Below are 18369 nucleotides of genomic sequence, written 5' to 3'. Positions count from 1 at the left end.
GCTAGTTTGCTAGGTTCAGTCTACCTTTAGCCAGAAGAAAAACTGCAGTATCTCTGTTTAAGTCCCAAATCTATGTGAATGTATCTGAATTACTCTTTCAATCTAATTAAAATTGGATGTATTTTTGTGCTAAATAAGCTCCTGATCTCAGTAGGTCATACTCCAAATTTTCATAGAATTCATACATTGGTGCATGGGTATCTCATTCATTCAGAATAATAAAAAGGAGCACTTTAACAAGTTATGTCTCAAAATTATGTCTAAAAACTATTATCTTTTATTATGTTTGGGATCCTCCCCCCTCCCTATTAGTACACATAGATTTTCATTCTAGGGCCCTGCAAGATGATTGACTGAAAGATATTAACCAGACTCTGTCAGTAGTCTTTGATGCAGAGCCTGTTATCACAACAAAGATATTTATCAGTCAACTCATATTCTCCTCATCTGGATTATATTTACATAAACAAATATTATGCTTGGAGGTAGCTGAAAGAGATGAATAAGATCTGGTAGTCTGAAGTCACTAGAATTACATGTAAAGAGGTATCGCACTGTTTAGTTTACATGGAAAGGAACCAAAGATCAGAGGCCAACTTTGACACTGGTTCTCATAAGTTCTGGCTATGAAAAAGACATTGGAAGCTGATTTATATTCTACGGCAAGGATAATGCTACTGCTTGTGCATTGAGCAGGGTCATTCCTAAACAACTCAGTCAGTAGGAGGCAGGTGGCAGCTGTCTCTTGAAGCATTTTGAGAAGTGACCTTCATTATGTTTATCTTTTCCTAGCGAGATTACGGTGGTCCTTTGGTTTGTGAACAAAACAGGCTGAAGATAGTAATTGGTGTCATCGTTCCTGGCCGTGGATGTGCCATTCGAAATCGTCCTGGGATTTTTGTTCGGGTCTCCTACTATTCCCAGTGGATACATAAGATTATGATGACCTACAGAAAATCCTGAAAAACTCAACAACTTCCACTGAAAGATTTTGGACAGCAAGGAATTAATGTCTAATGTAAAGATCGACAATTTTTTAACTACTTGATAGTCAAGTTTATTGAGTTTCTTTTAATATTTATGGGTGTTTTTGTTTGTCTAGCAGTGTTGTTTTATAAATGTTGGAGTAACTTACAGTACAGGCAAGTATGGTGGCATATCTCCTGAAGATACTTGAATGGGTAAACAATTTTGCAATGACACTATTACTGGATGATAAATGATTCTGCAGAAATAGATCTCATGATCTACTTTATGCTGCTCTTCAGATTATCTTAGAAGGAGAAACAAATTATAGTTTTATTTAACATGTTTTGTTCTTTCCATGAGCCATGTATTTCTCTTCATCTATGACTTAAGACCTACTGAGAGATATATGCATCAGTCAAGGACAGCATATATGATAATATTTCTCTTTCCCCCTTATATATATAAGAGGTCAAAGATAGCGTTATTTCATTAAAAAATAATCTCTTTAGTAATTAATTGACTTTGACAAGCCTGCCATAAGCAGAGTTCTCTTAGAAATCACTCTCAGTTTGGGGTTTTTTTAACAATGCATGTAGACTTTAGTTCTGCACTTGGTTCCCTCAGTGTAAATGTGGCCCTCTAATACATGTCACAAAAAGCCTTTCTGGTTAACAAACTATTGATCATGTCTTTAAAGTTTGACCCAGAAATAACTGTGAATTTCCAATGCTAAAGACAGCATTTCTTAGTTTGAAATGTAATCTTGATTAGCTACTGGAAGATTTTGGACATTAAAAGAAATTTCAATTCAAAAAATGCTCAAATCTTTCTCAACAGACTAGTATTAAAAATTCATTTGATTCTAGTTATTTCATTACAGTAAGTCTGTATTAATAGTAGGAAAAAGAACAGGTAAATCTGGTGCCTGGTTGAGAAATTTAAGACTGGGAAAAGTAATTTATACATTAATAGTTTTTCAGAGACTTGACTTCTTTGCTAACACCTTACCTAGATTTGGACAAAATTCTATCTTTTTTATAATTCCTTTCAGGATAATAAAATTATTGCAGAGGTTGATATGACCTTGTATACATTATGGGCAACATCACCAATAGTTTAGTAGCTTGTGTTTTCTGCCTGTCCGTAGAATCATTATTTTCTTTTATGTTGATGGGGAACCAGAACAAAAAAATTCAGCCTCTATGAAAAGTGCTTGTCCTTTAGGCATTTAGTTGTATGGCTGGAAGTATTGTACAAATATGTTGTTATAGGTGGCACTGATTACCCTCTAATTTCTGGAAAATTGATATGACATACATCCAATTGTTAGTTTTACTACTGTACACGTCATTGCATAAGTAATGGCACTGTTACTTCCCTTGTGACTGCATAAATTGTAACTGTTTTCAGTAGCAAAGCAGAGGATATGTGTGTCATATCTGCATAGCCACCAAGCTGACATCGTGGTGTAGATGTATAGAAGGACATTTCATGTAGAAAATGCAGGCCTGAATTCTGTCAGAAAGTAACCACTTCAGGGGAGCTGTCTTGGGAGATAGCCCCTGTGGTGACTCACCAAATTTTTTTCAGCAGTGCACTTTGACTTCAATGGAACTCAAATACACTTACATATCCTGGTGAACTGGGATGAGTTTCAGCCCTTACTTAAGTGGCTGGGCTTGCTGAGATTTGTGTCAAGCATCAAGCGGATTCTACTGGCACACAGAAGAAGGCTTTCAGCAAGCAGAGCTTCTAAAATTCCTCTTGATGTAAATAGTCTCATTGGACAAGATGTGACTTCTCTGTACAGCAGAGTCGAGGTTGTGGATGCTGCACAGACAGTCTGTCTTGGTCTGTGTTGGCCACCTCTGAAGGCTTTTAAGCTCTCTTTGGCTTCTCTTAATTACCAGGCCTAAAAAGGGCAGGATTCAGCCAGATGTATTTACAGTTAATTATTGCCATGTATGTGAAGAGTGTATTCTTGCTAAGTATATACTGACCATATCTTACTGAAAGGATTAACTTTTTAAGAGAGACTTTTAAAAAATTCCAAGTGAATTCTTTTTCCAGCCACAAGCAGAATGTGGATAAAATATACAATTTCATGTTCACTCTTTGTATTTTAAGAATTGTTATGTGCTCATTGTATTATATTTGCAGGCGTTTTGTTATGTCTATCCAAAAAAAAAATTGAATCCTAAAATATTTTAGTTATAAGCTTCTGCTGTGCAGAAGGCTGTGATTTTTATATATATATATCACACACACACACACACACACATATATATATATGACAAAAATACTGTTTTTTGTTAGACAATGTGTAAGGATTTTTACCTGTTTGTTCTGGGCAGTGCCTCAGTAAAATAAATTGTGCAGAGTTGATGCTCCAGAACTTAACAAGTTTGTATGTACTTGCTTACCAGGTACTTTTGCTCTCCCTATCTCAGTATGGAGGGCACCTGTGACCCTGAAGAGCAAGGGAAGAGAAGAATAATGATATGTGGTAATGAATTTGTACTTCATTTATTCCTGTGAATATTTCTTGTTGGTACCAATGGTACCGTACCAGGCAATTGTTATAACTACAGGATTCTCTTAAGAAAGGACACTCTATAGACATTTTTTCACTGTTGTAATATTTTTCTCTTTGTTATAACAAGGGAACCTGATCTAGTGCCCATCTAAATTGCTGGAAAGCCTTTTACTAACTTCAGTGAAAACTGGACTTTACTTCATAAATGTGATTTTATTCATATTAGAATAAAGGATACAGAATTTAAATTCTTATCTAAAGACATTCTTAACTCTATTGAATTTCATCCTCTTTCTCCTTGCTGTAACTATTTCTTGGTCTCTGAAATGTGTAATTTCTGGATATAAAAATTTGGAATTAAGATAAAAGAGCTGATTTTTTTGCTACTGAAGTTAGTTTAACTTAATTACTGGTCTTTGGGCACTGGAACTGGCTGACACTTCTTCCTTTTATTAATGAAAACATCTTCCCCTTTAAAAAAAACTTTTCCCCCATGTTTCTATCATAAACCTCATGACCCTCAGAGAAACTGTAGCTCTTTTTGGGAATGTACTGGTCTAGATTTTTGCTGCTACTGCTGAAATGTTCTTTAGTTTAAGATTAAAATTTTCTGAGGCATTCTTCAATCCCTTGCTGCAGGTAATGCCAATGTACTTGACAGAGGTACTCACTTGAGTTAGAGCTTCTCAGATGAGGGTCCAAATATAATTCCAAGGGTCAAAATCTACTCAGGCAAAGTGTCCCTTAAATTCAGTGAATGGGACTGTCGAAACAGCGGGGCCCAAGAGCTGCTCAGTGCTTTCCCCAGGTGCTGTGCACTGAACCACGTGCACCTTGTACACTGAGAAGCACAGAGATTCTCAACTCCAAGACAACTGTAGCAGCAGTTGAGGCATTATCATCATCCTTCTGGAAGGCTGGTTGTAAACCAGTCAACCCCCATGGAGACTCTATGAAGCCTATTGGATTGGATGTTTAGCCTTGTTTCCTCATCAAATATTTTTTTCCTCCCTCATGTGCACTGTGTATTACTGTTTTTGAATGTTGAGGCTCCTGGCAGGAACTGACTGGCTTTTCACCCTAAAATTTTGCAGTGTTCCTTTTAAAACATACTCTTGGGCATTTATGTGTGGTGTTTCTTTGCATGGGATCTAACTTCAGGGAAATGCCTGTGGAATTTAGTGTATGATAAGAGTATTTTTTCATATTTAAGAGGGAAAAATAATCTCCCATTAAATACAATTTGTTGAATGCCTAGTGAAAAGGGAACACTGTGGTTATAACATGTATTACAAATTTTCTGTAATTAATGGGATCTTCATTAGTTAATAAAGTTGGTATTTTTGTAACTTTGTTTACTCTTATTATTCTTAATAAAGTATTTTATAAAAAACCCAACAACTTAATTAGCATTAAATTTCTTATTTAAAGAAGAAGGGTGGAATGCCACTGCTAGGCTTCCAGTTCAAATTTCAGGGAAGGATTTTAGTGTGCAGTGTTAGGGGGACTAGTGCTTTAAAGATTTCCATGTGTCCCATAGTAGAATTACAAATAAAATGAAAGATAGCGCTAAATCCATGGTGATACTGCTGAATTCTCCCAAGACTTTTCTGATTAAATTCTGCACTGAGAATGGCCTAAGCATGTTGGGGTGAGAGTATATTTGTAGTGGAAAGGGTGTGCTTAATTTAAACATGAATATTTTCCAAGAGTTTTGTAGTTTCTTACAATTTCAGCATGCAAGGCTTGGAATTTTAATTATTTATGTAAATAAACTTTACACTTCTTGAAAGGGTCCCCTCACAGTAGCACATAATACTACTGATGGTACAAAAGATGATGCAAAGGAGACCAATAACTTCCAACAACATAGGTGCTGCTGCTGCACTTAATATCCCACCAGCCAGCGAGCAGCTACCAAAAGAAGGAGGCAAGCAACACCCTTACTAACCCTGCTAGACTGATGTCTTTGTCCAGCCAAGTCTTGTCAAGCTTCTACAGCATCAGAGCATTTTGGTAAGTTCAAATAAGGGACAGCAAGTTCACTACTTCATCATTTTCCAGCTGAAATTTCAAAGTTCTAAGTATTTCTGGTTATACTGCCATTTTTATGATTTAAACATATATTTGCTCCCACTATATCAACAGTGAACCATTCTTCAATTAAACTGATGTGCAGAGGGTTTTAGTTTGCTTCTGAATTTTCCATGTCAAGCCACTTTATTTTTTTTTTTTAGTGCAAAAATAGGGTTTTGTAATTGATTCATAAAATCAGTGGATTTTGTCAGGAGCTCCTGAAATCAGTGGAGAGCTTGCCAATAACATCAACCATGCAGGAATGCTCCTAAAGTTATAAAAATCTAGAAATACTCCGTATGTCAAAACCATATTTTGTTACAGTTTTACATTCTACATGTTTAGTATGTTCACGTGACCTGTCTGTCTTCTGGGAGCCATGAGAATTAACTGCTTGTACAGCAATTTGCACCACAAAGATCTATAAAGGGATATTGCCTTCATATTGCATTTTGTCCTGACTTTATCTTTTGTAGTTGCAGAAACACTATAATCTGCAGATGATAAATGATGGAAACCCACATCGATTCTCTAGTGCTCACGTTCTGCTTTGATTTTTTTTTAAACAAGCCTCATGTAAACAGAGCAGGCCATTTAGTAGAGTTCAGTTGTGTATCTCCTCTGCTTTCAAAGGCACCGATTTCTGGATATCTATGTTCCAATAAAAAACACATGCAATAAATAGGAAAGAAAACAGCTGGGAGGAAAAAGATGAACCATAAAAAGATTATTACCAAAATAAGCCCTAAAATGAAAAGATTTCTTTTTTTCATGTTGTCTCAGTTTTTATAATGTAGGATATATGGTGTGAGAAGCTGCAATAGAATAGCTTAACAGCTAAATCTGCTTCACTTTGGTTCAGAACACTTGGGAAGCTCCAACGACTTCTCCATATGGTCACAGAAGTTACAGGACAAGTCATGCTTCAGTGTCTGGGGACCTGAACATATTTACATTGACATCACTGTCAAAACACTATTTTAAATCACTATTTAGCCCCATCTAGTGCTAAAGAATATGTCCTAAGTCTTCCTTCTGAACCCCTTGGACCTTGTCATGAGATTTTTTCAGATCCTAACTTAGGAAGGCAGTCAGAGCACATTAATGAGTGGCAGAAGAAAAAAGCGTATGTTTAATTTCAAAACTGGGCATCAAAGTTCCACTGTAGACTATTAATTTTGCTCAGTCAGAGTCTAATTGAATATAAGAATAGATTGATTTGCTCAATATTCAATTTTTTAATTAAAACACTAATGATAGTACTGCTAGTAGTATTAAGAATAATTTTAAAAAAATAATAATAGGAAGAATAATTTAAAAATCCATGATTACTATTAACGTAGCTTATAGACACATAATAATTTCTTTAGGGGAAAACTCACCACTGGAGCAAACAAATATACCACTTCAGAGTCCAAGTGATGGGGTTTGCTTGAGATATCTCAAGTGGTGTCTGTTAAAGTTAGTATTGTCCTCAACTAGGTTATTTGATATATCCTACTGGCAGAAAGTATATATATATATATATATATATATATACAATTCATAGCAATTTATCAAAAATAAGGCAAGAAATACGGCATTAGAAGTACACATTGTATTAGATGAGGCTAATATAAAACAGAAATAAGGATGTAGTTCTCTTCAACTGAGAGGTTTTGCCTTCAGTAATATATGAGTTTATAGTATTTAATTCAGTTCATATTATACTAACTGAAAATCTTCCAGATGGTTTTCTTTTCTTGAGGATTAATGTCAGCATTATACACAGACTGAGCAAATATGCATTTACATCAACATTGCTATTACAAACCATGTCAACAAGAGTCTCATGTCTTGGGCGTAAATATGCCATCTGCTGTTCAGCTTTGTGTTGAACAGTGCTCTAACTTCACGAAGCAGCTACAAAACTGCCATCACAGAGCTCCTTTTCTCCTTTTTTCTTTTTATTTTTTTCCCTTTTATTAAATGAAAGCTTGGAAAATTTGCTGTTCACAGCAGTGTGAGTTGTGGAAGTTTTGCATTAAATATTCACTTGAAAGTCTCTGATTTCCATTTCTGTGCATCCTCACGAGGCAGCTGAGTCCCAATTATTGCCTGATCCTGTAATTCTTTGAAGTCTGTATTTCTGTTGGCAAAGTCCACATATAGCCTCGATTTTTTTCTTTTTTACATATTCAGAACAACAACTGAGAATACCTTTAGAAGGTGAAAACTCATTGCAGACTTGAAAATGTCAGATATCAGCCTTGAACTATCCACCCTGATGTTCCATTTTGCCATCAAGAACATTAACTCATGGAAAGAAATATTCTAGTGGACGAGATGGCTTCTACACATCCCACATCAGCAATGTTTAGCTATGCCTGGGGAGGTGCTCCACAGCCCTCTATAGCAAACCAGTTATACATAGCCAGAGGCTTGATGTGGCTGAGCATTAAAAGCCCACAAATTACACACGGACAAAGAAACAAGCGCACATTGCACCCATACGAGTTCACAGACATGCCTTTGCAATGGTATGTAGCTGACTTATTCAGAACTTCTTGGTCTACACACATAGTTCAGGAAAAGGACTACAACCTGGGGTTTTCCCTGTCCCAGTGCTGTACTAACTCAGGTGCCCTAGTACAGGGGAAGGACAGCATTAGACAAGGGAGCACTTATACAATTTCCAAACTAACCAAGAATAGCAAGGGGAAGATTAGTAATCACAGCCCAGGGTTATGAATTTTTCACATCCTGCATTTGCACATTTATGATGATAAACTTTTGGATTGCAAGTCTGAGCTGGGATAAAAAGTCTTACATACCTCTGATACTCTGCCCATCCTTTGGATTAGCTAGATCAAACCAACCCACTCGGTTCTGTAGCGATTGCATGTTTACATACCTCTTTGTATGTGTGTGTGCTCATGTGTGTGGATACATTTGTATCTTTTCTTCCTGGAGCCACGAAGAAGCTCCTGCATTGCTGTTTATAGTCCTGGAAGTAGACAAGTAGACGTGATAAATGTTCAGCTGTCTGTGTTCTAGACAGCACACATCAGTATAACTATAACCTGCGTGTGAAGGCCCCAAAAATTAGAAATTAAAAAGCTGCTAATTGAAATAGGGCACAGGCCTTTGGAAACCCTTCTAGGTCCTTTTTTTTTTCCTTTTATTCCACTTTAATTTTTGGTAAGTATCACTAGAGGATGGTCTTAATCCTGAAGCTTTCTTAAAAGCAAATATTCTTCCTGTAGAAACCTGCTTCCTCACTGGAGCTTTTTCTGGGCTATTATCTTATTTACTTTGTTTAGGAGTCTCTTCTGAAGTTCTGGATGTGTTTCCCAGGCTGACTTCTTGCATTGCAGTTTTTAATCCCCTCTGATGCCACTTAGTAATTTTTTAGTTCATATAACTCCCTAACACTAATCTCTGAGCTAATCTCTAACACTAATTCCTTCAGATTTCTACAGAAGTTTTTTTTTAAACCCTACCTTTCTGCCTGGTTTATACACATGCTTAGAAAATAAAAGAGAAAAAAATAGGCTTTTCAGTTTACTTTAACTAGCCTTACAATTAATGCTGCTAAACTTTGTTATTGGTACTTTTTTCCCATCAAGACATGCATATCTTACCAACTCAGTCTGCAGGAACATGTCAGTTTTATTGGTATGCTTGACAGAGACCAGGCTGGTTTCCAACTGCAATCCATTTGTTTTCCCTCCAGCATGCTTGCTTACCTCCCCAGGCTCCCGCTCTGTGTGGCTTCCCCCAAAGAGGTATTTCCCTGACTATGCGTTGTGCATTCCCTTTCAAAATTAGCAGCAAAGTTTTCTATCTTCCCCACTCTCCCCTGGGGAGGATGGAGTTTTCTTCCCATTTCCCTTTCATATTCTTCAGGAGAGTAAAATACTCCTTACCTTTAAAGCAATTTCCAACTAAATGCAGGAAAGAATCTGTGAAGCTGATGTGATCTTGAACAGCCAAAACTTACAGGGAAACACCTCACGTGCACACAAAACAAAAGCTTTGGATGTGCTTCCCTGTTAAATATTTAAATATAGTCTTGGCATTCCTGTATTCCTCTGAATGGTTATTTCAGACACTTAAGAAGAGTTTGTGAATTCCTTTCTTGGATCAGCTGTGATGAGGCAGTGGTGTTTGCAGAGACTGCAGCACAGTGTGATCCAAGGGACTCCTCAACGTTGCTGACAGACAAGGTCTCTGATTCTCTTTCTTCTCTACTGGGTTTTCTTGCTTATTTTCTTTTTTGTCTTGTTTGTTTGTCTCATACTTTATTATTTTATTTTAATGCTGACAGAAAGAAAATAAACAGGGAAGAGTAGGGCTGGTGCAAGTGATATGTTTGAACTGTCTGCTGGGTAAGATTTATGATCTGCTTAGGACAGCTTTTTGGAAAGTTCTCTTCACTCCTCTCTTGGAAGTTTTCTTGGCCTCCTTTTCTGTCTGAAGACACTTCACTTTCTCTAGTTGGAAAGTGCTTTCCTCATTATCTTCTCTATATGCGTGGAAGTGATGAAGTCACTTTGTCTCTCTCCCCCATTACCCCTTGGAACCCTCCACCCCTCAGGTTCCTGTGTCCCTCAGCATAGATTCAGCAACACAACTGAGCACTCACTGCAGGACATTTTCACTTTGCAGAATACAGAGGAAGGAAGCACAAGGGTACTTGGGCATACATGTATGAAAGAACAAAATATAGCAAAGGCACTGAGTAGAGTGACATTTCTACAACATTTGCCTCTCTCTCTCCAGAGACCATGTCTGCAAAGACAGAGTCCTGTGGTGTGTGAGAGAGTAGACAAAGAAAACTTGCACTGGAAAAGAGGAAAATTGTTAAAAAAGAGTATTGGTCATACGGTAGGCTTTTGATTGCTCTGCCTGCACATGAGCAGTGAATGGATGTCTGGCTTAAATCAGAGACATTCTGCAGAGACAAATGAAAGGTTTAGGAGCTATCCTCAGGGAATTTTAGGTGTGAGAAAGCAGGGCAATAATTTTAGGTCCCAGTTCATAGGAGTGGCCACTGAGGAGCTTAGGGACCACATAGCTTCTGACCACAACTCATGAGCCATATTGTTGTCAGGTCTCTTTCTTTGAAAGATCAATCTATGAGAAGAAATGTAACTTTGAGGGAGAAATTTCAGCAAGCTCTGCTGAAAACACTCAGCAGCATGCCACCGATGTGCATGCCCTTTGCACATGGAGCTGCTTTGGTTTGGTTTGGTTTTTTAATGTTTGCTACAGACAAACTGAAAAAGTGGCTTGAACCAGTTTATGTCTGTATCTGAATTTAGCCAGTCTTTTGACTCCAGCTTAGAAGATGAAGATCAAGGGAAGAGATTTTTTTTTATAAAAAATGTTCTCTTTCAAGCCACATCCTTCCCATCATTTTCCCAATTTGACACATTCATTAAAAGGAGAAATGTACTCATGCAGAAAACAAACCAAGCTCTCCAAGTGAGAACATATAGTGATTTCATTCAAAAATGCTTCTTTTAAGGCACAGAGTCTATAAAAACCACACCAAGAGAATACTGTACTCTGCGGTCATTTGTTAGTAAAGTTGACAGGAAATCAAAACTGAAAGGATTCTTCTGTAACTGCCAACTTGCTGTAATGGAAGCCAGGGGAAATATATTTATCTGTTTACTTGACTAAGAAGAAAGAAACCAAAACATGTTTTCCTCCAATAGTAAAAGGAGATTAGACTGTTAATAGTCACTTGTGTGTTAGACTTCCCTCCAGGCCTTTCCTAATGTTTTGTCTTACATTCAAAACAAATAAAATATGAGCTCTGAGGAAAAGAAAACATTTCATGGAATATAGACACTAAGAAGAGCTTTATGTACCTAACATTTCACCTTATAGCCTAAAGGATATTGCCCAGTACTGCACATTATTGAGAACTATAATTTTGTAGATTTTTTGCACAACAGAGATTTCATACCTGTCATCTGGCACAAATCTGAATCTGCAAAGAAGGATAGGCCATTTAGAGTATGACCCACTAGACTTGGTTTTCCCTCCAAAATTAATTTTTATTCAGTTGACATAAATATCAGGAAATAGAATGTACCTGATTGTTACCTTGCTTAAGATTTGGTGATATTAAAGGCGTTTTCCAACATAAATAATTCTATGATTCTATTATCATGTAACTTCTTGTAACAGATGATAGGTCAGTTTAATCATAAAGGATGGAGGCTACTACCAATCTGAAACTTAATGCAATTTCTGTAGTTAGGATCTCTGTAAGAAACAGTTTCATGATGATGTGAAGAATAAAAATAAGCTGAAATATTTCAAGGTCTTGCTCAGCACTGGATTTTGTCACGGCTACATGGCTCTGATGATACAGAGCTGCCATAAATGTCTTCAATTAATGTATTTACAGAACTTTTCCACTGCCATGTAGCAGTCAAAACCAGATGGCAAATTTTGACAAAGATATTTCTTTTGATTAATTCTTCTGTCTGGGCAGATGCAGTGCAGTCTGTCAAATTATGAAGATAAATAAAAAAATAAGATGTTTTTCTTAGAGACTGCTAGTTGGGTAAAGCTTTGGTAGATGGAAGAGCAAAAGAATAAAATGGATTTTTTTCCAAACAATGGGCATTTATCCTATCCGCGTATCTTTGATGTGAATATTAACATAACTCTTTTTTAGGAAAGTTGCATGAGAGAAAGCAGTCAGTTTATAGTGTGCAAGATAGTTGAACCAGATTAATAACACATTTAGTTTTGCCCAATTTTAAAAATTCACAGCAGGAACCATCAAATTTGTGGCAGGAGATGAATCTGTACATGTTATCACCACATATCACATCAACATGTTTTGCATGCTTTCCAAACTCTGCCATAATGTTCAAAGTGCTGAGAAAGAACCTCTTGCATGGACAATATTCCTAAGCACCAAATGTGCCTATAGAAATTCAGCAACAATAGGTAGACTGTCACTTATGATTTATTTAGCACCATAATAGGAACATGGATAGATAACTCTGTAACAAAGCACTTAGGTCCTCATTTGGGACCATAATTAAACATATGTTTAACTTCAAGCATAAACTTAAGACTCATTGACAAAAGCCTGCCTTTGAAGATGCAAAAAATCCAGTGAATTTATAAAGCATTGGGACTTTGGCTGAATGTGGGCAAGGATTCCAGTTAGGGATGAGATTTGTTTATACAGTGATTAAGACAGAAACACCATAAACATAAAAAAGACTTCCAAAAATGACATTAAAAATGTCAGTGACTGCCACTAATTCCTCTTTTCAAAATAACAGCCTAAAATGACACTCAAAGGCTCAACAACGGCAACCGTATAGGACAGAACACATTGAAATTTACTTCTGCTTTAACCAGAGTTTGTGTGACTCCTGTGAAAATAGATGTGGTTTCACGGTTTAGTCTTCAGAGTCTTATTAGATGCCTTATTACATATATTTGTGTGATTGAAAGGTAATGCAGAGCACATTTTAATATGGTTGCATTTTAATGGCATTCAGTCCAATTACTTCAGAGTCTGTTGGGAGCACCTATAACTGGCCTGTGCTATGGAGCTGAATTTAGATTTTCTATCTCTGCAGCATCTATATTACTTGTCTAGACACATCTCTCAGGATTGAGAATTACAAATGACAGAATGTATACTAGGCCTGACATTTATATGATTGAATATAGAGATATATTTATAACATGACGATAACTGTATCTGATAAATGCTTCATCTAAGATCAGAATGAAGCCCAAAACATTCACATGTGGCAGGGTCAACACCCCTTTATGATTACATTAGAGAGTAATAGTATATCTGTTTATGTGCAAAAGCCTAAAATCTTGACTTTTCAATTTTTTTTTTTCTGTACATTAAACTCAGGTCCATCCTCAGAAGGAATTCTGAAGGTTTAAAAAGGCTCAAAAAGTACTATTGAAAAAAAACAAAACTACAAATAGCTAAGTTATGTGAATTATTTGATCAAGCCAATTGAATTATATTCAAGAAGTTATGCTAAGTCATTTTAGTGAAGTTCAATTCCACATTTTAACAAACAAGGCAATTGCTTTGAGATTAGCATGAAAGATTTGTGGATTTAAATCAAATGATGACAAGTGAGGATTCATGTAGAAGAACTTGAGGATATACTCCTTTCTAGAGGAAGAATAAGTTCTTAAATATTCGCAATCAATATATGTACCAATTTTATCACCATTGAGATTTTCTTTCCTTTAATCACTAAACTAGAATTTGATTTGTATTCAGTTCTCTCTGCCTCTTTCTTGACAAGAGTCACTTTATCTTTGACTGTCTGTTGAGACCCTGAGCACATTCAGCAGCCCTCATGTCCCTACTTGTCTCTGGGACTCCTCATATCCTGCCCATAGCCCAGGACACCACTCTAGCACCTGGAACTGTCAGTCCTTGTCCTAGGGAGGCTGCAGGACACTGTCTCCACCTGTTCTAGCCCATCCCAGTATCAGGCTCATACCCAAGAAGATGCCTGATGTCCAGACTGCCCTGTCTTCCCTGCTGCCTGTCCTTCTCTGCCCTGGCCAAAGGTGCTGGTTAACCAGCCCTTAAATTCTCACAACACACTTCCATAAGAGTGAAGGCGAACAAGCCCTTAATTAAGTACAATTCAGTAAGTTCTCAATTCCCACAGTAAACTCCTCAAAAAGTGCAGGCACACAAGCCACAACACACTGCTGGCTAACAAGTCACAACAGCCAGCCACAAACTCCCCACTTCCACAACAAATTCCTCTAGGGGGTATGGGGTAGGGTACACTAATCATACTTTGCCCAGGCAAATCAAGGGCAGAAAACAAGAATATCACCAGGCCTTAGATCCCACATTGGTCCTGCTGCATGGATGGTCTGGAGTTGGGGTTGTAAGAACAGAGAAAGCAAGAGGAAAGAAAGAGTCAGAGAAAAGAGAGGGAAAAAGAGAGCATGGGGGTTCGGTCTGCTCTCTTTTAAAGTTTACCTGGTGCACATCTCTCATGTAAATTAGACTTTTCAGGTGTTTTGTTCACATATGCACTTCTCCAGGAAGTGAGCTGGGGCTGGGTGGGGTCTGAGCATGAGTCTCAAGGTGGACCAGGAAGTTGGGTCAGAACAGCACTGTCCCACCTCCAGGGGACCGCTTGCTCCAGTCACCTTTCCTGTAGTAACACAGGGTTTGAGACAAAACATTCTTAGGTCCGCTCCTCTGCAGTTGGATATCAGTGTTGAGTTCAATGCTGAAGCTCTATTACAAGTAATGCTTCAAAATGCTCTTCAAGATACTGGTTTCTCCTGAGTCCTCACAAGACCACAGAAAGGTAATTAGCAGATGTTTGCCTTCATTTTACTAAAGAAGACATAGGGGAATCCATGCTTCTAAGATTTGTAAGGTTTTATTTATTCCTGGCTACTTACATCAAAAATATTGAACAGAACATGAGAAACATGAGAAAACTGGTGCAGGACCCCAAGTCCCCTATATGTGTAAAAACACAGTAAGTCTTGCCTTTATGTTTGTCTGTATTTCCTGAAGAAAATGTTACAAATTTTGGATTTATTAACTAGGTGTGATTGTTTTGGATTTAACTGTAATGGACAGTATATCACAGTTGCTGATATATGGAAAAAACCAAGAAAAATAAACCTACCTTTTTTCCAGTTCAGAGATTGCCAGACATGAAGATAGTGATTTTAAATCATCTTTAATAGAAAAGGAAATGTACTATGATTGATTTATTATATTTTTGTTTTATTCTTTATCTCTGTAAGTGATTACAAATTCATCTATTTGATATTAATATTAAAATTATGATAGATATTTCAGGATCCTGTAGGCTTTTTGTTTCACACTGGGCTATTTTAACACATGGATTTTCAGAATGATTTCCTTACTGTTAACTAAACATGGTAGTAGATATATCCACTCCAAGATGAAATGCACATATTTTTTAAAGTCATTATATACAAAAGTTTGGTACATGAAGTAATATATCCAAGCTGAATTGAAAGCGTAAGGGAAATTTTAAAGAGGTAGAATAAAACTAACATCGAAAGTTGGCAAAGATGTTGTACAGTTTAACACAAGCTGTTCCTCTCTAATATCATAGTGACAGTTTCATATAAATGACATTTCATGAGTAATAAAATGACAAATACATCATTAAAATTAGAGACAGATTGCTAAATGGATTAGACTGCAAGTATCTTGGTTTTCTCCTTTATTCTTCCACATGCATATTTCATCTTGCTGAAAAACTATATGCCAATGTTGTTCATATTGCCAGATCTTAAAATGACTTTTAAAATTCATTCAATCTTACCACGCAACAGCTCTTTGAAGAAAGGAAATTCAGCATGGATTTTTTTTAGCATCCTTCAACAAACCACTCCCAAGATTTTAGATATATGAAGTGCCAGGCACATGTAGGGCCTTGTACATCTGTAAAGTAATTGCAGAACAATGAAAGGGGCTCTCTTTTTACATGATTTTTCAAAGCCAAAATCTATTCTAGGCTCAGGTAAGAGTATCAAAGGCTATTATAAAGTTTGGTCTCAGTATGTATGTAAATAACTAATACATTTGGGGTCTAGAAAAGGAACAAGTCAAACCACATTCACACAGGCAAATAGTACAAAACATAAAAACAAGAAAACCAAATAAAATAGACTCTTGTCATAAAGAGTCTAAGAGGGTGAAAAACATTTTAAAAAAACCCTGATGACAAAGCTATCTAGAAGGACTTCTAATATAAAGAGTGGTACATAGAGTTTTACAGCAGGCTATCGGAAACTTATAGTAAAGCATACAATTTTCTTTTGGGTTTTGAGCTCATTAATATTATTAAGTGTAAGCAGCAATATTGATTACAGAATAACTTAGGAGCAGTTTCCTAGTATTATTTAAAGCTTTCAGGAGTCTTCTAATTTTAAAGGCTATTTTCACGTATTCTTGGATTGTAGACTTGAGTGATATGGCAAGTGTGGCTCTAGTATGGCTGTAGCCCATGTAATTGCAATTAACAAGGTGGTGTTCTGTTAACAGAGGAAATAAAGAAGCTTGATTTCCTATGGATGTGTCTCCCTTAAATATCTTTTTATGTGGTAACACCAAATCTGCCTCACCAAACAACAGGGAGCAGTTATGAGAGTGATCCATAACTGTGTGTGCTGAAACGTAATTGTTTTGGAGACTGCTACTCTTCCTTAAAGTGAATATGATCAGAGGAATCAAAAGTTGTTAGAGAAAGATGGACCATGAAAGATTACATGAACATTGGGATTTGAGCACAATCCAGCAATGCACCATCACAGCAAAGCAGATCAATAGCCTCTTGTGCTGTAGGGACAAAACCACATTTCAGGTCTTGGAGCATCTGATGTTCGAGGAGAAGCTGAGGAAGCTGGGACTGAGCAGCCTGGGGAAGGAAAGAGCCACAGGGAATCTTATCAGTGAATGTGGGAGAATGTAAAGAAGATGAAAAGAGAAGCTTTTTAGTGGTATCCAGTGGCAGGAAAAGAGGCAATGGGCACAAACTGAAATACAGGGAATTATATTTGAACACGAGTAAAGTAACACACATTTTGACTGTGAGGGTGCTTGGTCACCGTAATGGGTTACCCAGAACTGTTGAGGAGTTTCCGTCCTTGAAGATACTCAAAAGTCGCCCAGACAGCAATTGGGCAACCAGCTGTAGGTGACTGCTTTGAGAGGGGAAGCTGACAAGATGACCTCCTAAGGTCCCTTACAACCTCAACCATTCTGTGATTCTGTGATCCTGTTTCCTTAGAAAACTCACCTAAACATGAGTATATGAAATCATCAAAATATCTGTGGAACTAGTTCTTGTTTATTCATTCTCATGAACCAAGTAATTTTGCTTACTGGAGGCTACTCACATGTCCTGCAAAGTCCACTATTTGTAGAATATGCAGAGAGAGCATTTGAATGGAAAAAACTTGTCAGAAAACTCCAGATTTGTTACAAGTGCCATAGGTTTATCTGTCAATGATTTGTTAACCAAAATCATCTTTTATGATAACACTAAAATATCTTTTATTGGGGAACTAATGGACATCTTATCAGACAACTTTCTTAACAGTATTCAACTGGAAACGAGCAGGGAGTAGTTTTAGAATTATTGAGCACAAGAAAAAGGAACTGATTTTTTTACTCAGTCTCCAGCAAAACCTGAAGAATTTATAAATTCTGATGATAATGCCAGCCTTTAGGAGCAATCTTAACTCACTTTAAAACTGTCTCACTCTTTGATAAATTTTCCAGCTATTAAAAAGGAAGTGAAGATTCCACCAAATTGACCATTAGAAAATATGTACATCTGGTTCAAACCAGGGCTGTTAGTCACTTGGTACTCTTCACTTTTTGTTAATGGACTGTGGAAATGAAAAATTGGCAGACTTGGCCAAGGCATAGTGTTTATAATAATCTTCAGGATTGCGTAGGTCTTGGATCTAGCTGTACAAAACTGTCATTATGCCAAGGCACAAGTGAGAGAAGCTGTAGTGAAAAATGTTATAGGGCCTGATCATGGAAGGTGCTGAATGACTCTGTTGAGGGACTAAGGGCCCTTGGCTTCAGCTAAAGGAAAGAGCAATGCAGGATGAGGACCTCACTCTGTGAAATAATCTTCTGATTAAGCATGTGTTATTTTCTCCTCTCCTGAAGCAAGTATCTGCACATTAACATCTGTAAATGTCAGACAAGTGATCTGCTGTATTGAGCAGTCTCATTTTAAATCTGTCTAATGCAT

General features: G+C 37.0%; 1 protein-coding gene across 1 annotated transcript in view; it reads left to right on the top strand.

Moving 5' to 3' along the window:
• HGF (hepatocyte growth factor) overlaps positions 1 to 1753 on the top strand; it is a 55222-nt gene extending 53469 nt beyond the window's left edge. The window contains exon 18 of the mRNA XM_071552726.1: positions 793 to 1753. Within this exon, the coding sequence (XP_071408827.1) occupies positions 793 to 963 (171 nt within the window). The 3' untranslated portion in view covers positions 964 to 1753. The remainder of the gene's footprint in view (positions 1 to 792) is intronic.
• The last annotated feature ends 16616 nt before the right edge of the window (positions 1754 to 18369 follow it).

This window comes from Pithys albifrons, chromosome 3 (assembly GCF_047495875.1).
Source record: "Pithys albifrons albifrons isolate INPA30051 chromosome 3, PitAlb_v1, whole genome shotgun sequence".
NCBI classification, from domain to species: Eukaryota; Metazoa; Chordata; class Aves; order Passeriformes; family Thamnophilidae; genus Pithys; species Pithys albifrons.
The sequence above is the reverse complement of the archived record's forward strand: the minus strand, read 5'-3'. Positions and strand labels throughout refer to the sequence as shown.